The 22,276-nt window shown below is 40.9% G+C and overlaps 1 protein-coding gene across 8 annotated transcripts in view; it reads right to left on the minus strand.

Annotated features, from left to right (window-relative positions):
- Nucleotides 1-16,077: 16,077 nt before the first annotated feature.
- Nucleotides 16,078-22,276, minus strand: part of UNC5D (unc-5 netrin receptor D) — a 297,576-nt gene continuing 291,377 nt past the window's right edge. For 2 of the 8 annotated variants that reach the window (XM_045007074.1, XM_045007075.1), the window contains exons 17-18: nt 21,833-22,011; nt 16,080-17,465 (exon numbers count right to left, since the gene is read on the minus strand). In XM_045007074.1, coding sequence (XP_044863009.1) covers nt 17,261-17,465; nt 21,833-22,011 — 384 coding nt within the window. In that variant the 3' untranslated portion in view covers nt 16,080-17,260. Of the gene's footprint in view, nt 17,466-21,822; nt 22,012-22,276 lie in introns of all 8 variants that reach the window. The other 6 variants (XM_045007080.1, XM_045007078.1, XM_045007079.1 and 3 more) reach the window with 5 other exon arrangements.

A 22,276-nucleotide genomic window follows, 5' to 3' on the forward strand; every position in this document is an offset into this window, starting at 1 on the left:
CAGTGGCTGCAGAACTTTCGTATGAGAAAAGCCACTTTCATGGGACTGTGTGCTGAGCTCGCCCCCACTCTGCGGCGCAAGGACACAAGATTGAGAGCTGCCCTGACGGTGGAAAATCGGGTGGCTATTGCAATCTGGAAGCTGGCAACTCCAGACAGCTACCGGTCGGTCGGGAACCAGTTTGGTGTGGGAAAGTCGACCGTGGGAATCGTTTTGATGCAAGTTTGCAAGGCAATTAATCGCATCCTGCTAAGAAAGACCGTGACTCTGGGGAGCGTGCAGGACATTGTGGATGGCTTTGCACAAATGGGTTTCCCTAACTGTGGAGGGGGCGATAGATGGGACGCATATGCCTTTTTGGGCCCCCCCCCCCCCCCCACCTGGCATCAGAGTACGTTAATCGTAAGGGGTATTTCTCTATGGTTCTCCAGGCGCTTGTGGATCACCGCGGGCGTTTCATTGACATTTACACAGGCTGGCCTGGAAAGGTGCATGATGCACGCATCTTTCGGAACAGTGGCCTGTTCAGGAAGATGCAGGCAGGGACTTTTTTTCCCAGACAGGAAAGATCACAGTAGGGGAACGTCGAAATGCCCATTGTGATCCTTGGAGACCCCGCGTACCCGTTACTTACTGCCTTGGCTCATGAAACCCTATACAGGGAAGCTTGACAGGAGCAAGGACCGGTTTCAACTACAGGCTGAGCCGGTGCAGAATGACTGTGGAGTGTGCTTTTGGGCGTTTAAAAAGCCCGCTGGAGATGTCTGTATGGGAAGCTAGACTTGGGGGAAAGCAGCATCCCCGCGGTTATATGCGCTTGCTGTACCCTCCATAATATTTGTGAAGGGAAGGGTGAAACATTCAGTGAGGCATGGACCACCGAGGTTCAAGTCCTGGAGGCTGAATATGCACAGCCAGAGAGCAGGGCTAATAGAGAGGCCCAGCACAGGGCTACAAGGATTAGGGATGCCTTGAGGGAAGAATTTGAGGCTGAAAGCCAACAGTAATGTTTGCTGCCTTGCATGGGAGTGAATTGCACTGCTTACACTGTTATTCTATTATCCATAATAATAATATGATTTGCAGTGCCTCTTTCTTTACTGGGCTAAGGTATCTTTCACTATCTGCTATAATAAAGACTGTTTTTCAAAGCCAAGAATTGTTTTTATTGAAAAGAAAAAAACTTTCTTGACAGACAGACAGACACACAACATTTCATGAACACAAGAGGGCAGGGGTGTGGGTTGGTGAACTGTACAGTCACAAGTTTGCATATGTCCTGTCTGGATTGCTGTTTAATGAATCCTGCACTTCAGGGTGCATATACTGCATGGTGATGGGGGTTGAATGCAGAGGGTAAGGGTGGTAGGTATCAGGGCTGGTTGGTGAACGTACAGGTGTTGGAGGCAGCTGGTGGTGGTAAGAACATGGATGCTGGGGAAAGGTGGTTTGAGCTGACATTGGGGCACAAGGCAAAAAGCTTTGGGACGGGGGGGGCTGTGGGGCTGCACGGGACTGCTCTGCCTGCATGGCTACGATAGCCTGGAGAGAGTCCACTTGGCGCGACAGGATCTCTAGCAGCTGGTTTGTGCTTTTCCTCTTTGCCACAGCGTTTCTACGCCAATGTCTCTGGCGGATCATGCTTTCCTTCTCTCTCCACTCCTTCAATTCTTTTCTCTCTGTAGCAGAGTGATGAAGAACAGTTTTCAGCATGTCCTCTTTGCTCTTTCGGGGATTTTTTCTCAAATTTTGAAGCCTCTGTGATGTTGAACATCTGGGCAGTCCAGTAGTCAAGGTCACTGTAGAAACACAGAAAATGACAACATTTAACACGGGCAGCATTGTATCCACTATCTCCAGACATGAATTGTTACACTGAGGGAGTTCTCACTTTAGCATTCTTTTAAACCACACGCATAACACAACAGAAGCCACGAAATGGTGAGTAAGGGGTGCTTATAGAGGGAGAAGTGGGGGCTTGATTGATAGAGGGGAGCTGGTTGCTTCGGGTAATCTGGAGTGCTAGAGGGGTTGAGTGAAGATGCAGCTGCAGGGTGATCTTATCTCCCTATCTCTTCACTAAAGAGTCTCCAACATTTTTCACAGGAGTTAATCCTGGAAGATGTCTCCCTACTGCGAGTCACTAGGGAACAGCGGGAGGCTCTTCTAGAGCAATGTGGATTCCGCCCGGGACCCAATGCGGCGTGCCTGTGTTCAGAAATGGTCCCCCCACCACTGGCAGCAGAGTGGCGCGGACGCGTCACCGTCACTGGGACAAGGGACACAGTGGCTTTGCCTATAAACCTGCGCAGGCATATTGCCCACGCTCTGGATGAAACTTTTGCTGAGATAACTGAAGCAGATTACCGCGACGTGATAGACCACATCAACGGGCTATTCCACATCTAGAGGCTGGCATGCATGCAGCCATAACCCCCCTTCCTCTCCAGAAACATTTCCACCCAGAAAATAAAAGCCGCTTACCGGTAACCCGCTCCTCTGCTTGTCCTTCTGCAACTGCTGGCTGCTGCGATTGGGTACTTTCCTCCTGGCTTGAGAAGAGCTCCTGGCTGCATGCCTCCAGGGACTCTGGGGTGTCTTCCCCCATCCCAGGAGCTTCACTCGCGGTTTCCTCTCCCCGCCCCGCCGCCGCCTCCTCCTGTCCCCCAGCCTGCTCAGAAGTGTCCATCGTTATCCTGGGATTGGCAGTGGGGTCACCCCCAAGTATCTCATCCATCTCCCTGTAAAAACGGCAGGTCGTGGGGGCAGCTCCGGATCGTCGATTCCCCTCTCGGGCTTTGTAATAGGCACTCCGCAGCTCTTTAACTTTCACCCTGCATTGTAGTGCGTCCCGATCATGACCCCTATCCAGCATGGCCCTTGATATCTGCTCAAAGATATCGTAATTCCTACGGCCGGAGCGCAGCTGTGCCTGCACAGATTCCTCACCCCAAACACTGATGAGGTCCATCAGCTGGCCATTGCTCCATGCTGGGGCTCGTTTGCCACGTGGAGGCATGGTCACCTGGAAAGATTAACTGATTGCACTCCACACCTGGCTGCAGCAAACAGGAAGGAGATTTTTAAAATTCCCGGGGCATTTAAAGGGCGGGTCACCTGAGGCAAGAGCAGTAGAGTGCAAACTGATGAGCAGAGTGGCTGAACAGGAATTCTGGGATACCTCCTTATTCCCTGGAGGACAATTAAAGCGCTGGTGAGTGTCCACACCTGCTGAGCAGCGCTGGATCACCAGCGCTGCACTCCTTATACCCCTGCCGGGATGGGTTTTCAGCCAGCGCTGCAACCAGGGAGTTGCAGCGCTGGTTGTGCCCTGCAAGTGTGGACGGGGTGTAATTGCAGCGCTGGAAAGCCTCCACCAGCGCTGCAACTTGTAAGTGTAGCCAAGCCCTTAGATGGACCAGTGTTGTATCATACTTGAGCCTGTGCATTAACATTCCATGAGTGCTGGAAACAGGTATCTACTAACAACATATGTTTTAATCAGCCTTAATACTCTAACAATTCCTAAGTACGTATAATATGGGGGATGAGAATAATTGTGTTTTTAATTGCATCAGTAAAGATTACCTCCTTACTCTGGTGGGGAAAGATACCTATCTAACATTGGGTTACATAAAAGGCTGTTCAAAAGAAAAGAATTTAGCCTTCAAAATGGTAACAGATTTAACCTGTTATGCTGTGATTTTCTCTCCTGAGTGATGCTGGATATTAAGGGCCTGATTCACTCTTGCCCAGTGGTCATTTGCATCAAATGAGAATGGTATTATTATTTATATATAGCAGATCAGTGCCCTGTTAAGCTAAATGAGGTACAGATACATGGTAAGAGCCAATCCGTTTCTTTAAAGAGTTTACAGACTCAATAAACAAGACAGGCAAAGGGAGGGAGGAGAGACAGGGATGCAGAGAAGTGAGGTGACTTGCCCAAGGTCACACAGCAGGTCAGCGGTGGAGCTGGGAATAGAACCCAAGTCAGCATCCCAGTCTGTTATCCTATCCACTGAACCAGGCTGCCTCTCAATGGTATTGTTTTAAACTCACTTCACACTAGTGTAAATGATGACAAGGTGCAGGCCAACACTGCTCTAGACCTTAAGTCTACAGGTGTATAGTAGGTTTCTCCTTTGGGATACAGATGGGGATAAAAGTTTGACACTGCTTGTAAATGTTTCAGTGGTCAATGAACTGCCAAGATAAATGGCATAGCATGCCATTATGTCGTCACCTTCAAATATTAAGACATGTACATGGATGAGATGTGAACCTCTAAAGGTCTGGACTTGGATTTGGCCAAACACCTCAAGAGTGACAGAATTGGCACATTGTAAGTCGCACAAATTGGGGCTGGGATTTTAGGTGATTTTTTTTTCTCCCCAAGATTCCACTGCGTTTGGTTGGGTTAGAAATACCGGGAGAAAATACTGTTGGACTAGGACCCATTGGTTACATTAAACTTGCTGACCAATGTCATCCCCATCCACTTGCCCCGCAGCCCTTAGCATTAATAAACTTTAGTCACTGAAGAAAGAATTTATTTGGAATTGGGTGTGATAACCCTAAAGTTTTACTGTGAGAAATGCTGGGTAAAACTTTCTAATAAATTGGGTTTTTTTATATGGCACTTTTTAATATACTGTAATCTATTGCATGGGTAATACTAAAAGGGAAAATAGGACTAGATATATTTTTAACACTGTGATTGATAATCTGGTTCCCAAACAGTCAGACTTTATGAGGGAAAGAAAAGCCGGTTAATTTATCCCAGAAAGGGCATTGAATTACGACCAGGAGAAAGGAGCCATCTCTTATTACAATGATTTTATAAGCCAAGTGTAAAAAGGCAAGTTAATTTTACTAACACAAAATAACTCTCTGTATTCTGCCACCGCTCTTTGAGGCTCAGGAGAATTGGGTTCAATTTCTGGCTCTGCTGTTGGCCTGCCGAGTGACCTGGGACAAGTTACTGCGCTGTGCCTCAGTTTCTCTATCTGTCAAGGGGGGGATACTGATACTGACCTTTTGAGATCTATAGATAAAAACAGCTATATAACAACTGGGTATGTCTACACAGCAATGTAAGCCCATGGTTCAAACTTGGGCCCAAACCTACCTCCCCCACCCCCAATACACAGAAATTATGCTAACCCAGGGCTCAGACCCAGTATCTCAGGACCTTGCAGGGGCAAGTTTGCAGTATAGAAGCAGCCCTACTGGACTCCAACTCTGGGAGTTGGCCAAAGGTATCCCATAATCCCAATTTTCTTTGTCCGCTCATTTCCCACACTGCAGCATGAAAATAGGGCTAGAGTGGCCACATTTTGGGAGGGCACTAGAAAGTCTGGGTTATGGGCAGTTGGACACAGGCCTGAGTAATGCAGCGTAGATTGGTGGAGCTCCACGTTGGGACCCAAGCTGTAAGAATTCCTAACCTGGGTTCACAAATGAGTTAGCAGATGCTGGGCATGAGTCTCTACACTCAAGTTCCACTAACTCTGGTCTCACATTGCAACGTGGACATGGTCCCCCACCTGGCTTTCAAGGAGAATCCCCCAATCCTCTTTCTGCGTCCAGTTAGAGTACCTCATTCTTCTATTCCTTTTGAGATGTGACACCTACCTAAACCTACTGCCTCCATTTAAACCCCTCCCGCTTAGTATTAGGATGGTAACTAGCTTGAGTCTTTAACAGCTATTTTATGAAAATGTTAATAAGAAATTACTACTACTTTTGCTCAGTTGTTTGACTCATCTGTCTGCTGTTGCACTGTGCAGCTCAGATATTGACCTCTTGAGTGTTAATATACTAAAGTATCAGGGCTAATTAAAGTGGCTAAGTAGTGGAAATTTTTCGCCTATGCCATGATAGGCATTGGAAGCAATACTCTAAAAAGTGCTCATCTCCCAGAGTGTAGGGGGCGGGATCTCCTGAAGCACAGTGAGGGCTCCCTGGTTCTCTTGAAAATCTGGTCATGTATGTCGGTGCTTGAATGGGAGTTCTTTTGAATATCTGACTCTGGTGGATTAAATCTGGGCTAATGAGCTGTGTGCACGCACGGAAGGGATGTGGCATGTAAATAATGAGACTGCCACCCCAGTTCTTTGTTCAGCAGAGCCCATCATTCTATTGAGGAATAACCTGACAGCAACCTCCACTTGCAGTATAATTTCTAAGTGGCTGTTCATTAAACCACAATACAATGGACTTCTTACAATATTAGACATTACCTCCATATAAACATAATTAATCATGATTAATACTACAATGAATATCAAAGGCATTTACGATGATGGCCCCATTTATTATAAAGTGTGGCCATTACATTATATGGCATATGATAGCATGGTTGATAACTTAAATGCATGTAATAAAATATTTGAAGAATATGTCTTGATTTATAGCAGCTTGTCCTAGCATCCTCTGGTAAGTATGCATTAATGATGCATTTTATAATCGCTTACTTAAGCATTGCTGCATCCAGCTATTCATAAATTTGCTGTGCTTATCTATTAAATGAATGACATTTAATTTTACATGTTAATGAAAACATTGGCGATACTTTGGTACAATAGTCCTGGAGAAAAGCTTGGTTCTATTAACTTGCTGATAAACAGAGCTGCTGCTCTATGGTGCAGGTCACAGGATAGTAATGGTCTGGTGGGATGCAGCACTGGTTCTGTATTAAAGATATGGAAGTCAGCAATAACAAAACAGTACTTCACTTTCTACTCCAATGTCTCAAGTAAGAGGAAAAGGGTGAGATTTCCTTAACTATCAGGCATGATAAAAGACTTTCCATCACAAAGCAGACACACAAAACTGTGCCTGACCCTGAGAGAAAGGAAAGAAGTTTCATTGCACTGTGTGGCAACCAGTCTCCAAATCAGTATTGGACAGCACTGGCAAATTGACCCAGGGGTTCAAACACTGTGTAGCCCTCTCCTGGGTTGGTTTTACCTACCTCTGACTGATAACTGGAGGGATTTGTCCCTTCTTTTTACACTTTGTTTATGCTTGTATAGCTCGTTGTGCCAATAAAAATCTTATCAAATCCTGCAGCAGGCACAGCATTGCCATGCACTAATGTATCTGTGCTGTTAGGACACTAACAGCCAGGAGAAATATGATGGGAATTTGTGGGAAGAAGAAGTTTGCTTATCATAATGATACAGATTTAGTGTGTAATAGAAAGGGCTATTTCTATAATGGTACTACAATGTGTATCACAGTCACCCAAGGCTTTCTTAGCAGGGGGTGTTGTGTGTTGGAAGGGTTTACTGTTTGCTATGGGTTTATTATGGGCTAGATTCTGCCACCCTGACATGAAGCAGTATTGTGCCTTTGAAAACAATAGGGGACTATTAAAATTGAGGGAAACAGGACTGGACCTTATATTTGCTCAGAGGATATTTATCGGTTCTCGGAAGTGGGATAAATGATAACTTAATTTTGTGACTATTAATCTGTGTAATGGGTGGCCATTTCATGGCATGGGCAACTGCTGACAATTTCATAAATGAAAAGGTGTGTGTGTGCAGCAGAGGGGAAAGAATTCATTGCTTTGGCTCCAGCAGTACAGAATTTAAGGTGCAACCACTAACTGCTCAGGAAGTAGAGGAGCAAGTTGAACCACCAGAAGGAATCTTCAGTATACACACAGGCAGATATTGCATATTCCAGCTAGTGTAAGACCGACAACAGTACAGGTGTTTTGTACAGTGCCTAGCATGAAGGTGCCCTAGTCTGTGACTAGTACAATCAGATCCTGGTCCATGACAAAGATTCGTAGGTGCTATGAGAATATAAATAATACAAGCAAGTTCATCACACAATGTCTTCAGTTATGCATTCATGTTATGACAGAACCCACTTACTGTGATCTTTTGAGACAGGAACAAAGTCAAATTACTTTTAAGTCATCAAAGTCTGATGACTTAAGTGGACTTTGGATCAAGCCCACAATGAATCCAGTAGTGAAAAGTAGAATGACACAATCCAAGAATATCAATGTACTTACTATTATGCTGTGTGAACTTCAGTTCCAGTCATGTAAACAGCATGTATCTGAGGGGGGAAAATGACTTCTTCATAAGAAGACTCCCACTGTCCTCCATTATCCTGTCTAAACTCTACCAGATTGTCTGAGGCTCACTGTAAAAACCACAAAAGCATTAGAGCTCTCATATTGGAACATCTTTCCTTATCTCACAAAATTAATGTGCCACTCGTAAAGTAATCTAAGATGTCAATAAAAGACTTTTTATTCATAAATAACTGATATGCAGTAATTTAGATCTGTACATTTATCTCAAAAGGCTATAGCCATACAATTTTTGCAAACTCTACATAAAACATCCAAACTGTCCATTATTTTGTTTTTTCAATACAATATAACACAGCTGTTTGGCATTACCAAATATATATATGTATGTATATATATATTTATATTTATGTACATTGATTGAAAAAAGAAGCCAGTGCAGCCTTTTCCAAGGAGTCTTTCCCAAGTATTGACTGTACAACATTCAGAATTTATATTGATAGTACAAGGCACAGAAAGTGTGGTATGAAGCCAAGGCCATGCGTTTGTTTGTGGATCTTCTGGCTCATTTCCTTACTCCTTCAGTTTCATATTAAAGAAAGCATTCAAACTTGGGCTCTCTTTTCAGTACCAAACACACTTGAAAAGGTGGGAGAAGAGAGAGAGGGAGGAGACATAACCAGTCGCTAATTTGCAGACCCTGTTCAATGCAGAAACGAAGGGAGTAAGAGAGGAGTACCTTTAGAATAGCGCTGGTTGAAATTTTTTGAATTTTGATAGCTTCATCAAAACTTCAGTAAAATTTGGGGAAATATTTAATTAAATTTTCATGAAATTCCTCTTTCCCCTCTCCACCCCCTTTTTTGTTAGCTAAAGGACTGGTCAAAGATTTGGAATTTTTTGATAAAATTTCATTGTTCATTCAAGTGGACAGAAGGGAGGGGTGATTTCATGGACATTTTTTGCAAATTCCCCCCCAACACTAATTTTTCAGCTTGCTCTACTTTGCACAATACTTCTGATTTAAGTCCATATATGACTGAGTGATATCCAATTTTGGGGATATAAGTTTATTAAATGTGTATATTTCACACTTCTGTATTTAGATGTAAACTGAGATGAATTTAACTCTCAGCAGTTTTTTGCCTTCTCTATCTCCCAAGTGACAAATCCCATGTGATCAGCCTTTCCTCATCCCAAAATATCTTCTAGGAGCATGCCATCTCCCCAATGTGGCATCCATGTAATTTGGGACAGAGTTAAATTCATCTTCCAGACAAGAACCGGGGTTAGTGGTTAGTGATGCATCAAAGAATTTCATTGTAAGATTTAGTAACACCTGGTTTTGTTTTGATTTTGTTTTTTGAAAGTGGGATAAGTGTGTGTGTGCGCGTGCGTGTGCCAGGAAGGGGGGGGGGAATAAATCTTGGATGATTTTTTTTCAAATTGCGAAATTTAGACAAATTGAAATTTGGAAGTTCAGTGTACCATTGGTGAAGTCTCTTGGAAGAAATAGTCATTTTTTTTAAACCACTGTACAGCTAAAATTTCAAACTTTAATGGAGGGAAATAGGAGGGAAAACATTAAAAAAAATAGTTTTCAGTGAAGGTGAGAATTTGTCAGAATAGGTTTTTCTTCTTTGGGGCAGATTTATTTGCATCTGCATCCAAACCCCCTTCAAATAAAAAACCTAACACCAGCCTTGGTGCACAGCCCCCTAAACTTCAGTTTGTGCTGTACATTTCCCTTTGGGATCAGGTGGTGGGACGGACACACACACACACACACACCCTCCCTCCCTCCCCAGGCAACGTGGGTTGACATCTTACTGTATCTGCAAATGACATTCCAAATCAGGGTCATCACACCAGAAGGCAGACCAACTAAGTCGCTGCTAACAAAACCACAGTTCTACACTAGGTGAGTGTACAGTCTTGTTTGATTACAGTTCACTACATGACAATTCGGGGGTGGTTTTCTAACCCACCCTATCTATCCCTTAACTAAATTTTCACAAGTGACATTAGCTCTAATTATCCTGTGACAGCAAGGCATGGAGGCTGCTAACCCTCAGATCCTGGCTCCCATAGACTCCCTTGTAAAGCACAAACCAGCTATTCAATACAACTGAACAGCTTATTTAAAAGCAGCTTTTGCAATAGCTTGAAAAGTACAATACAACCCTACCAACCCCCTACACACAAGAAACACAATCAGAATCTGTAGTATTTACCTCTAATACAAAAAATATACTGTCAAATGTCTAGAATTTATTTTAAAGAACGGTAAATACGGAGACCACATTTTTTTCTTTCCATTGTGGCTCTTGACTACAACATCAGCTATGCTATGATTAATAATATCAAACAACTCTTGGAGAGTTTGCCATAATCTTAAAAGTAGCATTTTTTTCCTCTTGTTGGAAAGCAGATGTCACTCCTGTTCATATCAGTTTGGATAAGGTGAGAGTAGAGCTGGATTGTATATTAAAAATAATTCCTGAATAGTTCTGCAAATAGGAGGGCTGAGTCTGGTTTGCCACTACACGTATTAGAGTTGTTATATACCAGCTGGGTTAGGATTACAGTATTTGTTGGGGAATCCCTAAAGATTTTCACAAATTTTAGCATGATCTATGAATATCCATCCAAAAATGTGTGCGTGCACTGTCAGGTTGCTACTTCTCTATAATGAAAAAAGTTTTTCTCACTCCCTGAGCAATTATGTCACATGACCAAGTCTGCCCAATTACATACCACAAATGCTCCAAGTGAACAACCCACATGGGGAAAATTTTTCAGCAAATACTACAACAGGAAAAAAGAGCGAAAATTGTCAATGAATAATGTGATTAGCTCTACTACTGTGGAAAAAGCAGGGAGTAAATTCCTTACGGCTGTGTATATAAAGAGAAATCCATTCAAATTAGTGGCATAATGGACTAGAAAGATGTGTTCAGATCTTTCATGGTGGTTGTGGACTTTGAGATGACTTCCTATTTATATTCAGTTAATTACCATTCACGCCATAACACGGCCCTTTGTTTCTGCATAGGGAGCACAAACCGAAAAGAAAATGGTCAAATTGGCAGCAAAAGCTCACAGCTTCCCTCCCCTCCCCTCCCCCCCCCATGTTTCAACTCCATTTTATATTGAGGCTATACTTTTAGCAGTGGGAAAGCATTATTTGGAATTAAACAATTACTATGTATTTAAAAATGTTTCCTGTGGCATTGTCTTTCAAAGAGAAAAAGAAAGGAAGGGACTTCGTACATCATATAATAAAACTTTTAATCCAGAGAGGGGACCTCTGCTTTAGTCATCAAGGCTTACTATCGTCTCTCAGAATCTGCTGAAAGAAAACCGTGTACAGGCCACATAGAAGGATAACAGCTGTTGTCAGAGAGAAAAATAGTTCCCTGCCTTTAAAGAAAACTGTCAATTCCTTTTCATCCCTTAGGAAAAAAAAGTGTGTGTGTGTAGTACCCTCCTAGTTTTATGGGACTCCTTGCACTGGTAAATGAAGTTTGCATTTAAATCTAGAGGCCTTCCTTTCCTTATGGTTTAAAGGATTTTAATGTAAACTAGTAGGACTGCAAAAGCAATGTTGTAAAAATTGTAAATTAACTTTATGATGCTGCAGTCTGGTGAAGCTGTGAAGTGAACCATTTTGGTCGCATAATTGTAAATCATTTTAAAAGCACAACTATTAGTCTTAAATGAGCCACAGTACTGAAAGATCTGGGAAAAAAAGTGTTTAGGGGGAGGAAAACACATAAGGGCAGATACTGTACTCAAGTGGTGTAAATCAGACTTGACTTTTTCACTAGATCAGAATCTAGCCCACTAGAGAGAACTTTAAAGTGCAATACAGGATTATGTCTCCATTTTTTGCTCTGCATAGTTAATTCTTCTCAGAGAAGCCTGAATTTGGGACTCTTGGGTTCTAATCCTGGCTCAGACACTGACTTATATGATTGGTGTCCTTGGTCAAGTCATGAATGGCTAGATTTTCAAAAAGGCTTAGCACCAATCTTGGCATCTAAATAAAGTGTCCAGCATTTAAAAAGTGCTCAGCACCAGAAACTCCCATTGGTCTCAACACATGCTATTTAGATGGTATTTGCGTATGAATTATGTAGATGATGGTTCTATAGGAATACTGTATTTCAATATGTCCTATAGTCTTTCCATAAAAACAAACAAACCTCTGACAAGATCCAACTACTTTATGCTACAGAAAATAGGAGGATAACATGGATTATTTATGCTATGTAAGTAAACATGCTGTTAATGAGAGCTGCTGGGTACTTCATTTCTGTATCCAAATGAGAGCTGAGCTTTATTATTTTAAAAGTCTGCTCCTTAACTTCAGTTTCTCTGTCTCTAAAATGGGGGTAATACATACACGAAGAGAGGAAACTATGAAATTAGCATATGTCAGGGCTGCCCAGGGTGGGGGGCAATTGGCCCCGGGCCCCCACGAGAATACAGTATTCTATAGTATTGCAACTTTTTTTTTATGGAAGGGGCCCCCGAAATTGCTTTGCCCCAGGCCCCCTGAATCCTCTGGGCAGCCCTGGCATATGTCAGTAAAGCACTTTAAAGATGAAAAGTGTTAAGTATGCGCTTATAGATTCCAAAGGTCAGAAGGGATTATTGTGGTGATCTCATCTGACCTCCTGTATAGCTCATACTGTTGAACTTCCCCAAAATAATTCCTGTAGCAGATCTTTCAGAAAAATCCAATCTTCATTTTAAATATTGTTCCACTGGTTAATTACTTATTTTTAAAAAACAAAAACCCATGCCTCCTGTCCAGTCTGAATGTGTCTAGCTTCAGCTTCCTACCATTGTACCTCTCTCTGCCAGATTGAAGAGCCCATTATTAAATATTTGTTCCCCATGTAGGTACATGTAGATAGTTAAGAGGTGACTTGATTACATTCTCTTTATTAAGTTAAGTAGATTGAGCTCCTTGAGTCTATCAATCACCATTAGACATGTTTTCTAATCCCTCAATCATTCTCATGGCTCTTTTCGGAGCCATCACCAATCTATCAACATCTTTCTTGAATTGTGGGCACCAGAACTGGACACGCTATCCCAAAGTATAACTTCTCTACTCCTCTTGTAATCCTTGGATACATAAACGGGAATTTCATTTGCTCTCTTGGCCACGGTGTCACGCTGGGAGCTCATGTTCGTCTGATTATTCACCATTATCCTCCCCTACTTCAGAAAACTATCTGGTAACGTTACCTTACTGAGATTTTTTCTTTGTGATACTTTCTGATAACACAAATGATGTCTTCACTGCAGGGTTATCTGGGGTGATTTGCACTCACATCTGAGCCACTGGGTTTAGCCTAGTACAGGTAAGAGCAGGCACACTGCAAAAGTAACACACTATTTACTGTTCCCTCACGGCTGCTGCAAACACCTGTGCTTCTTGCTATGAGTCCTGGGGACACATCCCTTGGTGCTGTAGTGGGCAGAGCTGCTTGGATTTTCTTTCCCCATAGTGAATTGTGGAGGAACCATAGTGAATTGTGTAACCTGGGCATGTGATAGAATTGTGGGAAGGCACTGGAGGACTCTCAGCACTCTAGGAAGTTAGCCTGAGTCCTTAATGCAAAGTGGGTTACTAGCCCAAGCAAAATCAGCACCTAAGATCTAGTCTATACCCCTAGCTAGGCCAGCTAGCTCGTGTTTAAAGCACCACTAAACTCAAGTGTGAAATGGTTTAGTGTGTGGACATGGAGGGGAGATAGAACAACCAGGTAAGAGACTGGCCTAACTTGTCAGATGACATGCCTGGACTGTTTTCTGGGGCTGTTCTTGGTTGTGTTCCGGTATTACTGGGTAAACATCAAATGGTTTTAAATTTCAGTCTAGATGAGAGGATTACTGGGACTCTTCTCTAAAACTCTTTGGTCTGGAAATGCTGAGATTTCTGGCACCTTCCTGCTTTTGCGTGATTAAGAAAAATACTGTCAGTGATGGCATATCTATTCCTCGTAATGGACAAAACTAGGAAGCGGAGAGGGGCACAAAAATAAGTGACTATATTTTGCAAATATCAAAAATTGTGGTTTTTTGGGTGGGGTGGGTGAGCTTGTGTATGGAGAAAGGGGGCAGGAGTTATCTTATTTCATCATCCTGCTATGACTCTGACATGCTGCTGGATAGGTCACATTGGAGGTAAGCTAGCCAGGAATCTGGTTACCACTTTAACCTCAACTCTGAGATAAGCAGTCAACTACTTTTTGTTCTAATTAAGGTCTCATTCTGTGGCATTTCCAGTTCCAGCTTGCTTGCATGTTACAAGGGCATCAGAACCACCATGCATTTAGAAAAGGTTGGCATTCTTAATTGTTTCTTTGAGTCATTTCAAGGAAATTTGGCAAAAATGAGCAAATAGGGTCAAAACCCAAAGGAAACAGAAAAACAACACTTCTGAGCAACACAAGAGAGTCTTTTCACTCGGGCTAGAGCCTGAAGTCTGAGTTTCATGCATCTAAAAGATTGCAAGAAACTAACTTTCAGAGCTGGTCCTCTTTAGGTGCATAATCCAAAGCCCACTGAAATCAATGGTGGTAAAACGATCTTTGATCTCAATGGTCGTTGGATCAGGCTGTAGATTTTGGTTTACCATCCAGCTCCCTTTAGTATGAAGACCTTCTCCAGAAGTGCTTTTGAACAACTCAAACAGTGCATGTTCTCTGACTCCTAATAAGGGACCAACTTTTGCTAAACAGACTTCACAGGGCATTCAGTAACCTTATCCACATGATGAATATCAGTAAGCAGGGTTCAGCTGCTCTGAGTGGCATTTCTTTTAGAAACAGCTACAGTTCTATACAGTAAACACCAAAATTTTCTGAGAAAAGCTTTACACTCCAGATTCCCTGGAGCAGTTCCCTCAACCCCCTAGATGCTTTGTGTGCATCAGACATACTTGGAAATCACTAAGGAAACACGTTCAGAACGTTTGGAATGACAAATACATTACTGTATATATAGAGAGAGACTTTAGGAATCTTTAGTTTGATAACTTTTCCAGCATTTTGCTTTTTCAAATGAGCTTAGCTTAGTTACCAAAATAAACTTGTGTATGGGTAGAAGCTGAGAGAAATCTACCTTAGCATGTTTTCAAGAAAACTGCAGCACATTTTAACTACTATTATTTTCTCTTGGTGTCATGGCCAAAACTTTTTATCCCTGACTTTTTGAATTTTGTGTCTAGTAACTTCAGTTCCTCCTCTTCTGTATTAGACAAAAGGAGAGAGAGCCATGTGCTATGACAACAGTGATAGGTTTGCTACTTTTTTGAGGAATAGGCTGTTAAGCACAAATTAAGGTTAACAGCCATCTTAAATGTGCTTAACAGCCATCACTGTTTCCCATTGCCAAAAGGAAGGTACTTTTCAAAAACCCCAACAACAAAAAACCACCTCTCACAATATGTTGCTTGAAATGAAATGCAAGAAATATTCCAAGCCCATGTTTCTCAGTGGGGTTGTCTAAATATTTATTCTAGACTGGTGAGCAGGTGAAGCAAGGAAGGTTTATATTGGAGATCAGTGAAAATGAATAGCTACTTGCTAAATCACTGCTTGGAAGGGGGTTGTTAATTGTACAACCACGGCTGCAACTTTATTTGAAGAAATAGCTTCAGATAATCATTAGGGTGCATGTTCTGTAAACTACTTTTTGGTTTGTCAGGCTGCTCCCAGCCCTGTTTGTAAAATCTGCCAGAGAAAATTAAAAATATATATATTTAAATCTCTTGCATCTTCTTGACATGGTTACAATAAAATGGGCTCCAATGACAGATGCTCCTGAACTACACTGACTTGTGCCCACACCACCAATACTGATGATCTGTTTTAAATCAGCCCAAGTGCCAGTTATGGAAAACAGATTTCATGGACAGAGATACTGTTTAGATCTTCTAGTGGACATGGTGCAGAACACCACACATGAGACAACATTTTTTTTAACTTATTGTAGCTTCTTTTTAAAAGATATTGGGTGTGTGTGGGGCAGGGTGAAGAGAATGGTGGAAAGCCTATCTCAACTGTTTCGTTGTTGGTGTCAACATCACTAAACCAGATGGAAACATTGCTGAGCTCAGATTAAGATTGTGAAACTCTGCCACAGAGCACAAAACCTTTAGGATGAAAGTGGGCCAATTTCTGGGTGTGCCCTTTGGTTTGGTTTCTATCAATCAGGAACAATAAATCCAACATTGTAACTTTGATTATTTCCACTTGAAACCAGGCCAAAGTTACACTGCCTTGATTTGACTTTTTAGGCTTAGTCCTGAAATTAGGAGCAATGCAAAAAAGTACCAATTTGCTAAAACAGGTGTGGCTATTCCCAGTACTGCAGTTGGTTGTTACAAAAATGCTGCTTTTTACTGCATGAAACTTGGAACAACTTCACATAAGAGTTTGGGGGACTTTTTGCTATTAGAAGGGCCAGGAAAATTCTGCAGCAAATATGTGTGTTAATTACATGATCAAATTTTGAAGCGGATTGGCTATATAAATGAAACAGTACAGGTTCTAATTCCCTGGATGGCTGAATACCCTGGGTCTGATTTTCTGTAGCCCTGCAATATATGGAGTTCACTTACACCAGTATAAAGTGAATGCACAGTGCTACCAAATCAGCATGGTCGTATTTTGTACCTTCTTAATTGTAAATTGACAAAGTGCAAGGCAATGGAGAATGAAGCCATGTGGTCAAATCTTGAAACCCAGAGAGTCTAATGGCTCTAAATGTTCAATAACTTCTTGATCATAGCGCATCATCACTGCCTTCTTTATTTTTCTCTGGGTTGCATTACTGTTTCTTTAATACAGTGTCACAACATCTACTGTTATCATCTATAGCTTCCCCACCCTCTCACCCCCTGGGAATCATAGAAAAGTAGACTATTTTCATTACTCTCACATGAGTTTTAATTCTGGGAGGATTGTGGAGTCACAGAGATGATTGCATTTTCCTTGTTACTGTGGTGATTTACTCTGGGGTTTCTTCTGCTCCTCCAAATAAAAAACAGGTGGTAGAAATGAAGGTCTGATTCCCTGTATGCAATGTGCATAAAACCCTTATTTCCTCCCTGCTTGTAGAAATTCGCTAATGTCAAAGTCAAAGCTGGCCATCAGTTCTTGAATGGAAAAGAGATGACTAAAGTCCATTTTGCCTGCTGTAGCTGAAGTCGGTCTCCTCGATCTGAGTTTCTGTAATATTTGAGATTTTGGAATGTGTCCGTCCTATCTCTTCCAGGGCACAGGCTAGAGAGTCAAGGTCACCATCATGCTGATGTCGGGCTTCCCACAGGTCCAAAATGACAGCAGATGGGCTGCTTTGTGTAGCAAAGTAAGAGAGATTCCTAAAAAAAACAAAAAAAAAACCAAGGTAAAATAAAAGGGTTAGAAAGGAATTTATGCTGTTACCTCTGAATGTGAAACTGACCTTCTGTCTATCGTGTCTGGCTGCAGATACATTTTTAGACAATGAAGTGAACTTCATGGACATTAAAGAATGTGGCAGCTGTCCCTCAGAATGCCAATTTTCTTTACAATATAGCTTTGTTTCTCTAAAATAATTTGAGACACCCTTCCCTTCTCTCCCCTCCCCCCCCGAAAGCTTCATAAATACAGGACTTGAATGAGTGGGAGGAAGTAGCAGTGCATGGAAATGCCTAACCTTCAGTTGTCATGGGTTCAGTTTTTCAGAGGAAGGATAAGTGTTGAATTTGCCATGGCCACTCATGCTATATAATTTAGGCAGCAAAGCAACTCTACAAGATAGTATAGGTAAACTTTATATATGTAATTATGTGTATGCAATTGAGTGTCAAGAAATTGATGTCTTACTGATATCTGTGGTGATGAGTTATGGGTATCATTTGTTTTGCTGGGACTCTTCACTTGTATATTTTGATTTTCTTAAAAGATACATGCTCATGATTTATGGAACTTTTGTTCTGCCAAGTTCCTTGCAAATAATGCTCTGCAAACTGGTTTTTAAGTGCATATTATACTAAGTCTCTGCCATGATACCTCAGTTTGACTCATTCACTTGTATATTTGCTTTTCAGACAATCATCCACATATCTATAGTGCTGACATACATATACGTGTGCCTAATCTTTTTATATTGTGTGTGTATGTGTAATATACACATACGAGCAAGGAGAGTGATTAAATCACAGAATAGAAAAGAAATGTTAAGGTTTGATAGACCTATTTATTTTTATAATGAAATGTCAAAACTGTAACTGAAATGCTTATTCCAAGTACTACTGGATCATTTCACTAGACTGCAATTTTGTATGCTGCCTTTCCCACTGGATTTTTTCTACTGCAGAATCCATTCAGCTGATGAAACCGTCACACATCTCCCTAAAATTTAAAAGGCCCATATCTCAGTTATTACATACCACTGAACTCCCCTCAGCCATTGCGGACAACAAAGGAGCTTTGACACCAGGAGTCGACCCTCTTAGGTAATTACCCATAGATCTTAATCACATAATTCCTGCCAAAATGTTATGACTAAACCTTCCGGTATTGGAGTTTAAATCAATATTTACTGATGAAAGCCTGCTGAAAAAAATCTAACCTGATAATGAATCAACACACACATCAGGTCATCTTTGCTCAGTACCACCTATGCATGTGAGAAAAGCCCCCTGCTGTGATGATTTCAATGTAAGTAACAGAACAGTTTATCCCAAGGACCCAACCACTTGCAAACTAGAGTGGAGTTAATTTAAACTAGCAAAGCACGTCTCCATTTTTTATTTCTCTTCCATTATTACTTTTGAATGTAACTTCCTATAAACCCCCATCTCCAAACAAAGCATAGTATAGCTGAGCAATTTATTATTTAGGCATAGCTAGAAAAAACGTTGCTTAAATGTTTGCCACCAAACACCTTCTACCTGCTGTTACTCGATGGTAGAAAAAGAACAGATGAAACCCTCTTCTTTTCACAGGTTTTGTTGTTTTTTTTCTGAAGTGTGTACAACACTTAAATGGCAGAATGTTATACAGGAATAGTGAACTGTGTGTTTACATAGCTATGACTCTACTTCACTATAGGGATTTTCAATATTAATCTACACCTGACAATGCACAGAAATCAATATGCTACTTGCTGAGTAAGATGGTACTCAATGTAGTAAAGTCAGAATCTGATATATATGAAATTATTTTGTGGGGATTTAAAAAAACACCCTTACCATAATTGGGGTGTGAGAGAGTGAGTCAGTTTCTCCTGTTCTCTTCTCTGAATGTATTGGTAGCAGTATGGTACAGACTGTCTCTTACAATGTGTCTGTACAGTGCCTAGCACAATAAGAGATCTCGCTTGGAGCCTCTGGGTGCTATCCTAATACAATTTGCCTTAGAAACCGGGATCAGGGAAGAAGTCACATGAACCAGCCACATCAGTGTCTTTGGCAGGTATTTCTAAGGAAACTTTTTTTAAAGTTTAGAGTAGAGAGTTAACTCTTCTCTTCAGAGAGGAGAAAAGTCTTCTATTTACTCTTTTCCACTTCATTTGAGTTAAGGGTTAAGTCTACTCTTCTCAGAAGACTTTACTTTTCTTAAGAGAAGAAAAGAAAAAAGTTAGACTTCTCTCTTCCACTTTTCTTCTCTTAAGAAGACTTGAGAAAAGTTAAGAAAAATTAACACAACTCTTCTCTTCACTCTCCTGTTAAAAGAGAAGAATAAACTTTCTCTTCACAAGTCTTTTCCTCTTAAGTCTTCTCTTCTTAATAGAGGTGAAGAGAAGAAAGTAAGACTGTCTTCTCTTTACACTCTTCTTGCCTTCACTTAAGTCTTAAGTGTTCTTTTCGTCGCTGAAGAGTAGACTTAACTGAAGAAACGAAAATGAAAGTTAAGTGAAGAAAAGTAAAAAGACTCTCTGAAGTAGAGTTTCCTCTTGTCCTCTCAAGTCACTTTGATCGTTTACTCTGGTCTTTTCTCTTCACTTAAGTGAAGAAACTTAATTCTTTTCTCTTTGTCTCTTCTTCATTTCAGAGAGGAAACGAGCTAAGTGAAGAGAAGAAGAAGGGAAAAGAGTTAAATGAAGAGAGAAAAGACAAGACAGGAAAAGAGTTAACTTTTTTCACTTAAATCTACTTCTCTTAAGAGAAGTAGAATGAGACAAGTGAAGACTTAACTGTTTTATTCTCGTGAAGAGAAGAAAACATGAGTTAAAACTTAACTCAAGTTGAGTTAACTTTTCTCTTCACTTAACTCTCAACTTAACTCACAATACCATGTACACTCTCTTATTCCTTATGAGCTTTTACTAAGTACCAACTCTTGCTCTGTAACAAAGGAATATGAGGAACAACCAACAGTTAGAGCAAGGGAAACATCTAAAATGTTAAAAAAACCAATGCACTTCAACTGGAAGCTAAAGACCAGTGGACTGTTAAGAACTATGGAAGTATTTTCAGAGTAAATGAAAAACAGCTCTACACTCTAAGTATTGAAAATGGGAATATGAAAGCACATTTGGAATGTAAACTTCAGCTAGACTAAGTGGGAATTATTAGCACAAGGGATTACCCTGAACGCCTAACTTTGCAGCAAAGATTTAGGCTTTATAAAAACAAATTCTGCAAAGACTCTCCACAAAAAAAGTCAAAATTTACCAAGAGTTATCATACATTGTGTTAGACTTTATACAGTTATTTCATGTTCCTAACTACAGGGAGGGGATATTTGGGTAGCTGACAGCAAGTAGGTACTGCATTGCAGGGGGACTCAGACAAATACTGATTCCTCACATAGATATAGTGAAGCAAAGAAAATACTCTAAATAAATCAATAATACTCACTCTGCCTCAAGTCCTCATTTGTAAAATGGGAGGATAATAAGTGACTTACCCAAGAGCATATGTGGCAGAACTAGTAACTGCTCCCAGATTTCCTGAGTCCCACTCCAGTATCTTAACCACTAAACCATCCTGCTTCTCACTAGCTGCCTTAAATTTTGCCTTTATTAGACCACTGTAACATTGAGATGTTCTCATGAAGTTCACCCAACCAATGAAAAACCAATTATTTGGACATATTTAAATATTATTCTGTACTATTTTCATGAGAAGCAGAAAGTCAGACTGTGACTAGTCCTTTTTCATCAAATGGAAAAAACAAACAAGCAGCATAAATTTGATTTCCCGCCCCCAAGTTCTCTCACGTTTAATAATGCTGTACTATTGGTAGCACAGATGGGAAATTTTTTTAAACATACTTTTTTAACCTGACAAAAATATCAGTTAGTATATCATACGTCCCTTAGGGTTTGACACACACTGAAAAAATTATTTGGCCTGTTCTCTCCACAGACTAATGTAATTTTTTCCTCACATTCCAACTATCTTTTTGTCTCATACAGCAATGTAGAAATCACCCTGCATTCTGCAATTGCCTATTTTGCTAAGACAGCATGTGTATGTATTGGAGAAGATGTTCCAGAACACAGATAAAGAAGTCTGAACTTTCAAGTTAATACCATGCAGGATTGGATCAAAACACACATTATCAGGGTAAACTGCAGTTCATACATCTGTTTTTGTGATTAACAATTGAAAACAGCAACCTCTCTCTCCTCCAGATAAAGTATAGTAATTCTTATTCAAATATCTTTTACACAAGCAAACAAAAAAAAATCATAGCAGCAGATTATTCCCATTGTGTATGTAAATGTTCACCTTTCAAACTTGCCTTCCATTACCTGTTGATGCTGTTTTTCTGTGCTAACATCTGCCAGTCTTTCCCTTTAGCATTGGGTGTGTCAAATGTCGCACATATTCTCTGTCTAATGGAGTATGGGATTTTGAAGGCTTTTGGACCAGTTTGTGCAGGGAAGTTGCTGTCCTCACGTGCAAACAATGTGATGATTTCTCTCTCATTCTACACATGAGATGAAAAACAAAACGGTTAATACGTCAGCAGGTATCTAAGATCCTTTCATAGTATATGAATGCTGTACAGCACTCCTCTGAGGTAGGGCACTGCTATTATCCCATTTTATAGATTGGAAACTGAGGCACAGAAAGATTAAGTGAGTTCCCTGAAATTCACTGGAAGTCTGTAGTGTGGCTGGGACTTAAGTACAGGTCTCCCGAGTTAGTGTCTTAACTACTGGACCGTTCTCTTTGTCAACACTGATTTATGC

This window comes from Mauremys mutica, chromosome 2 (assembly GCF_020497125.1).
Source record: "Mauremys mutica isolate MM-2020 ecotype Southern chromosome 2, ASM2049712v1, whole genome shotgun sequence".
In the NCBI taxonomy this organism is placed as follows: Eukaryota; Metazoa; Chordata; order Testudines; family Geoemydidae; genus Mauremys; species Mauremys mutica.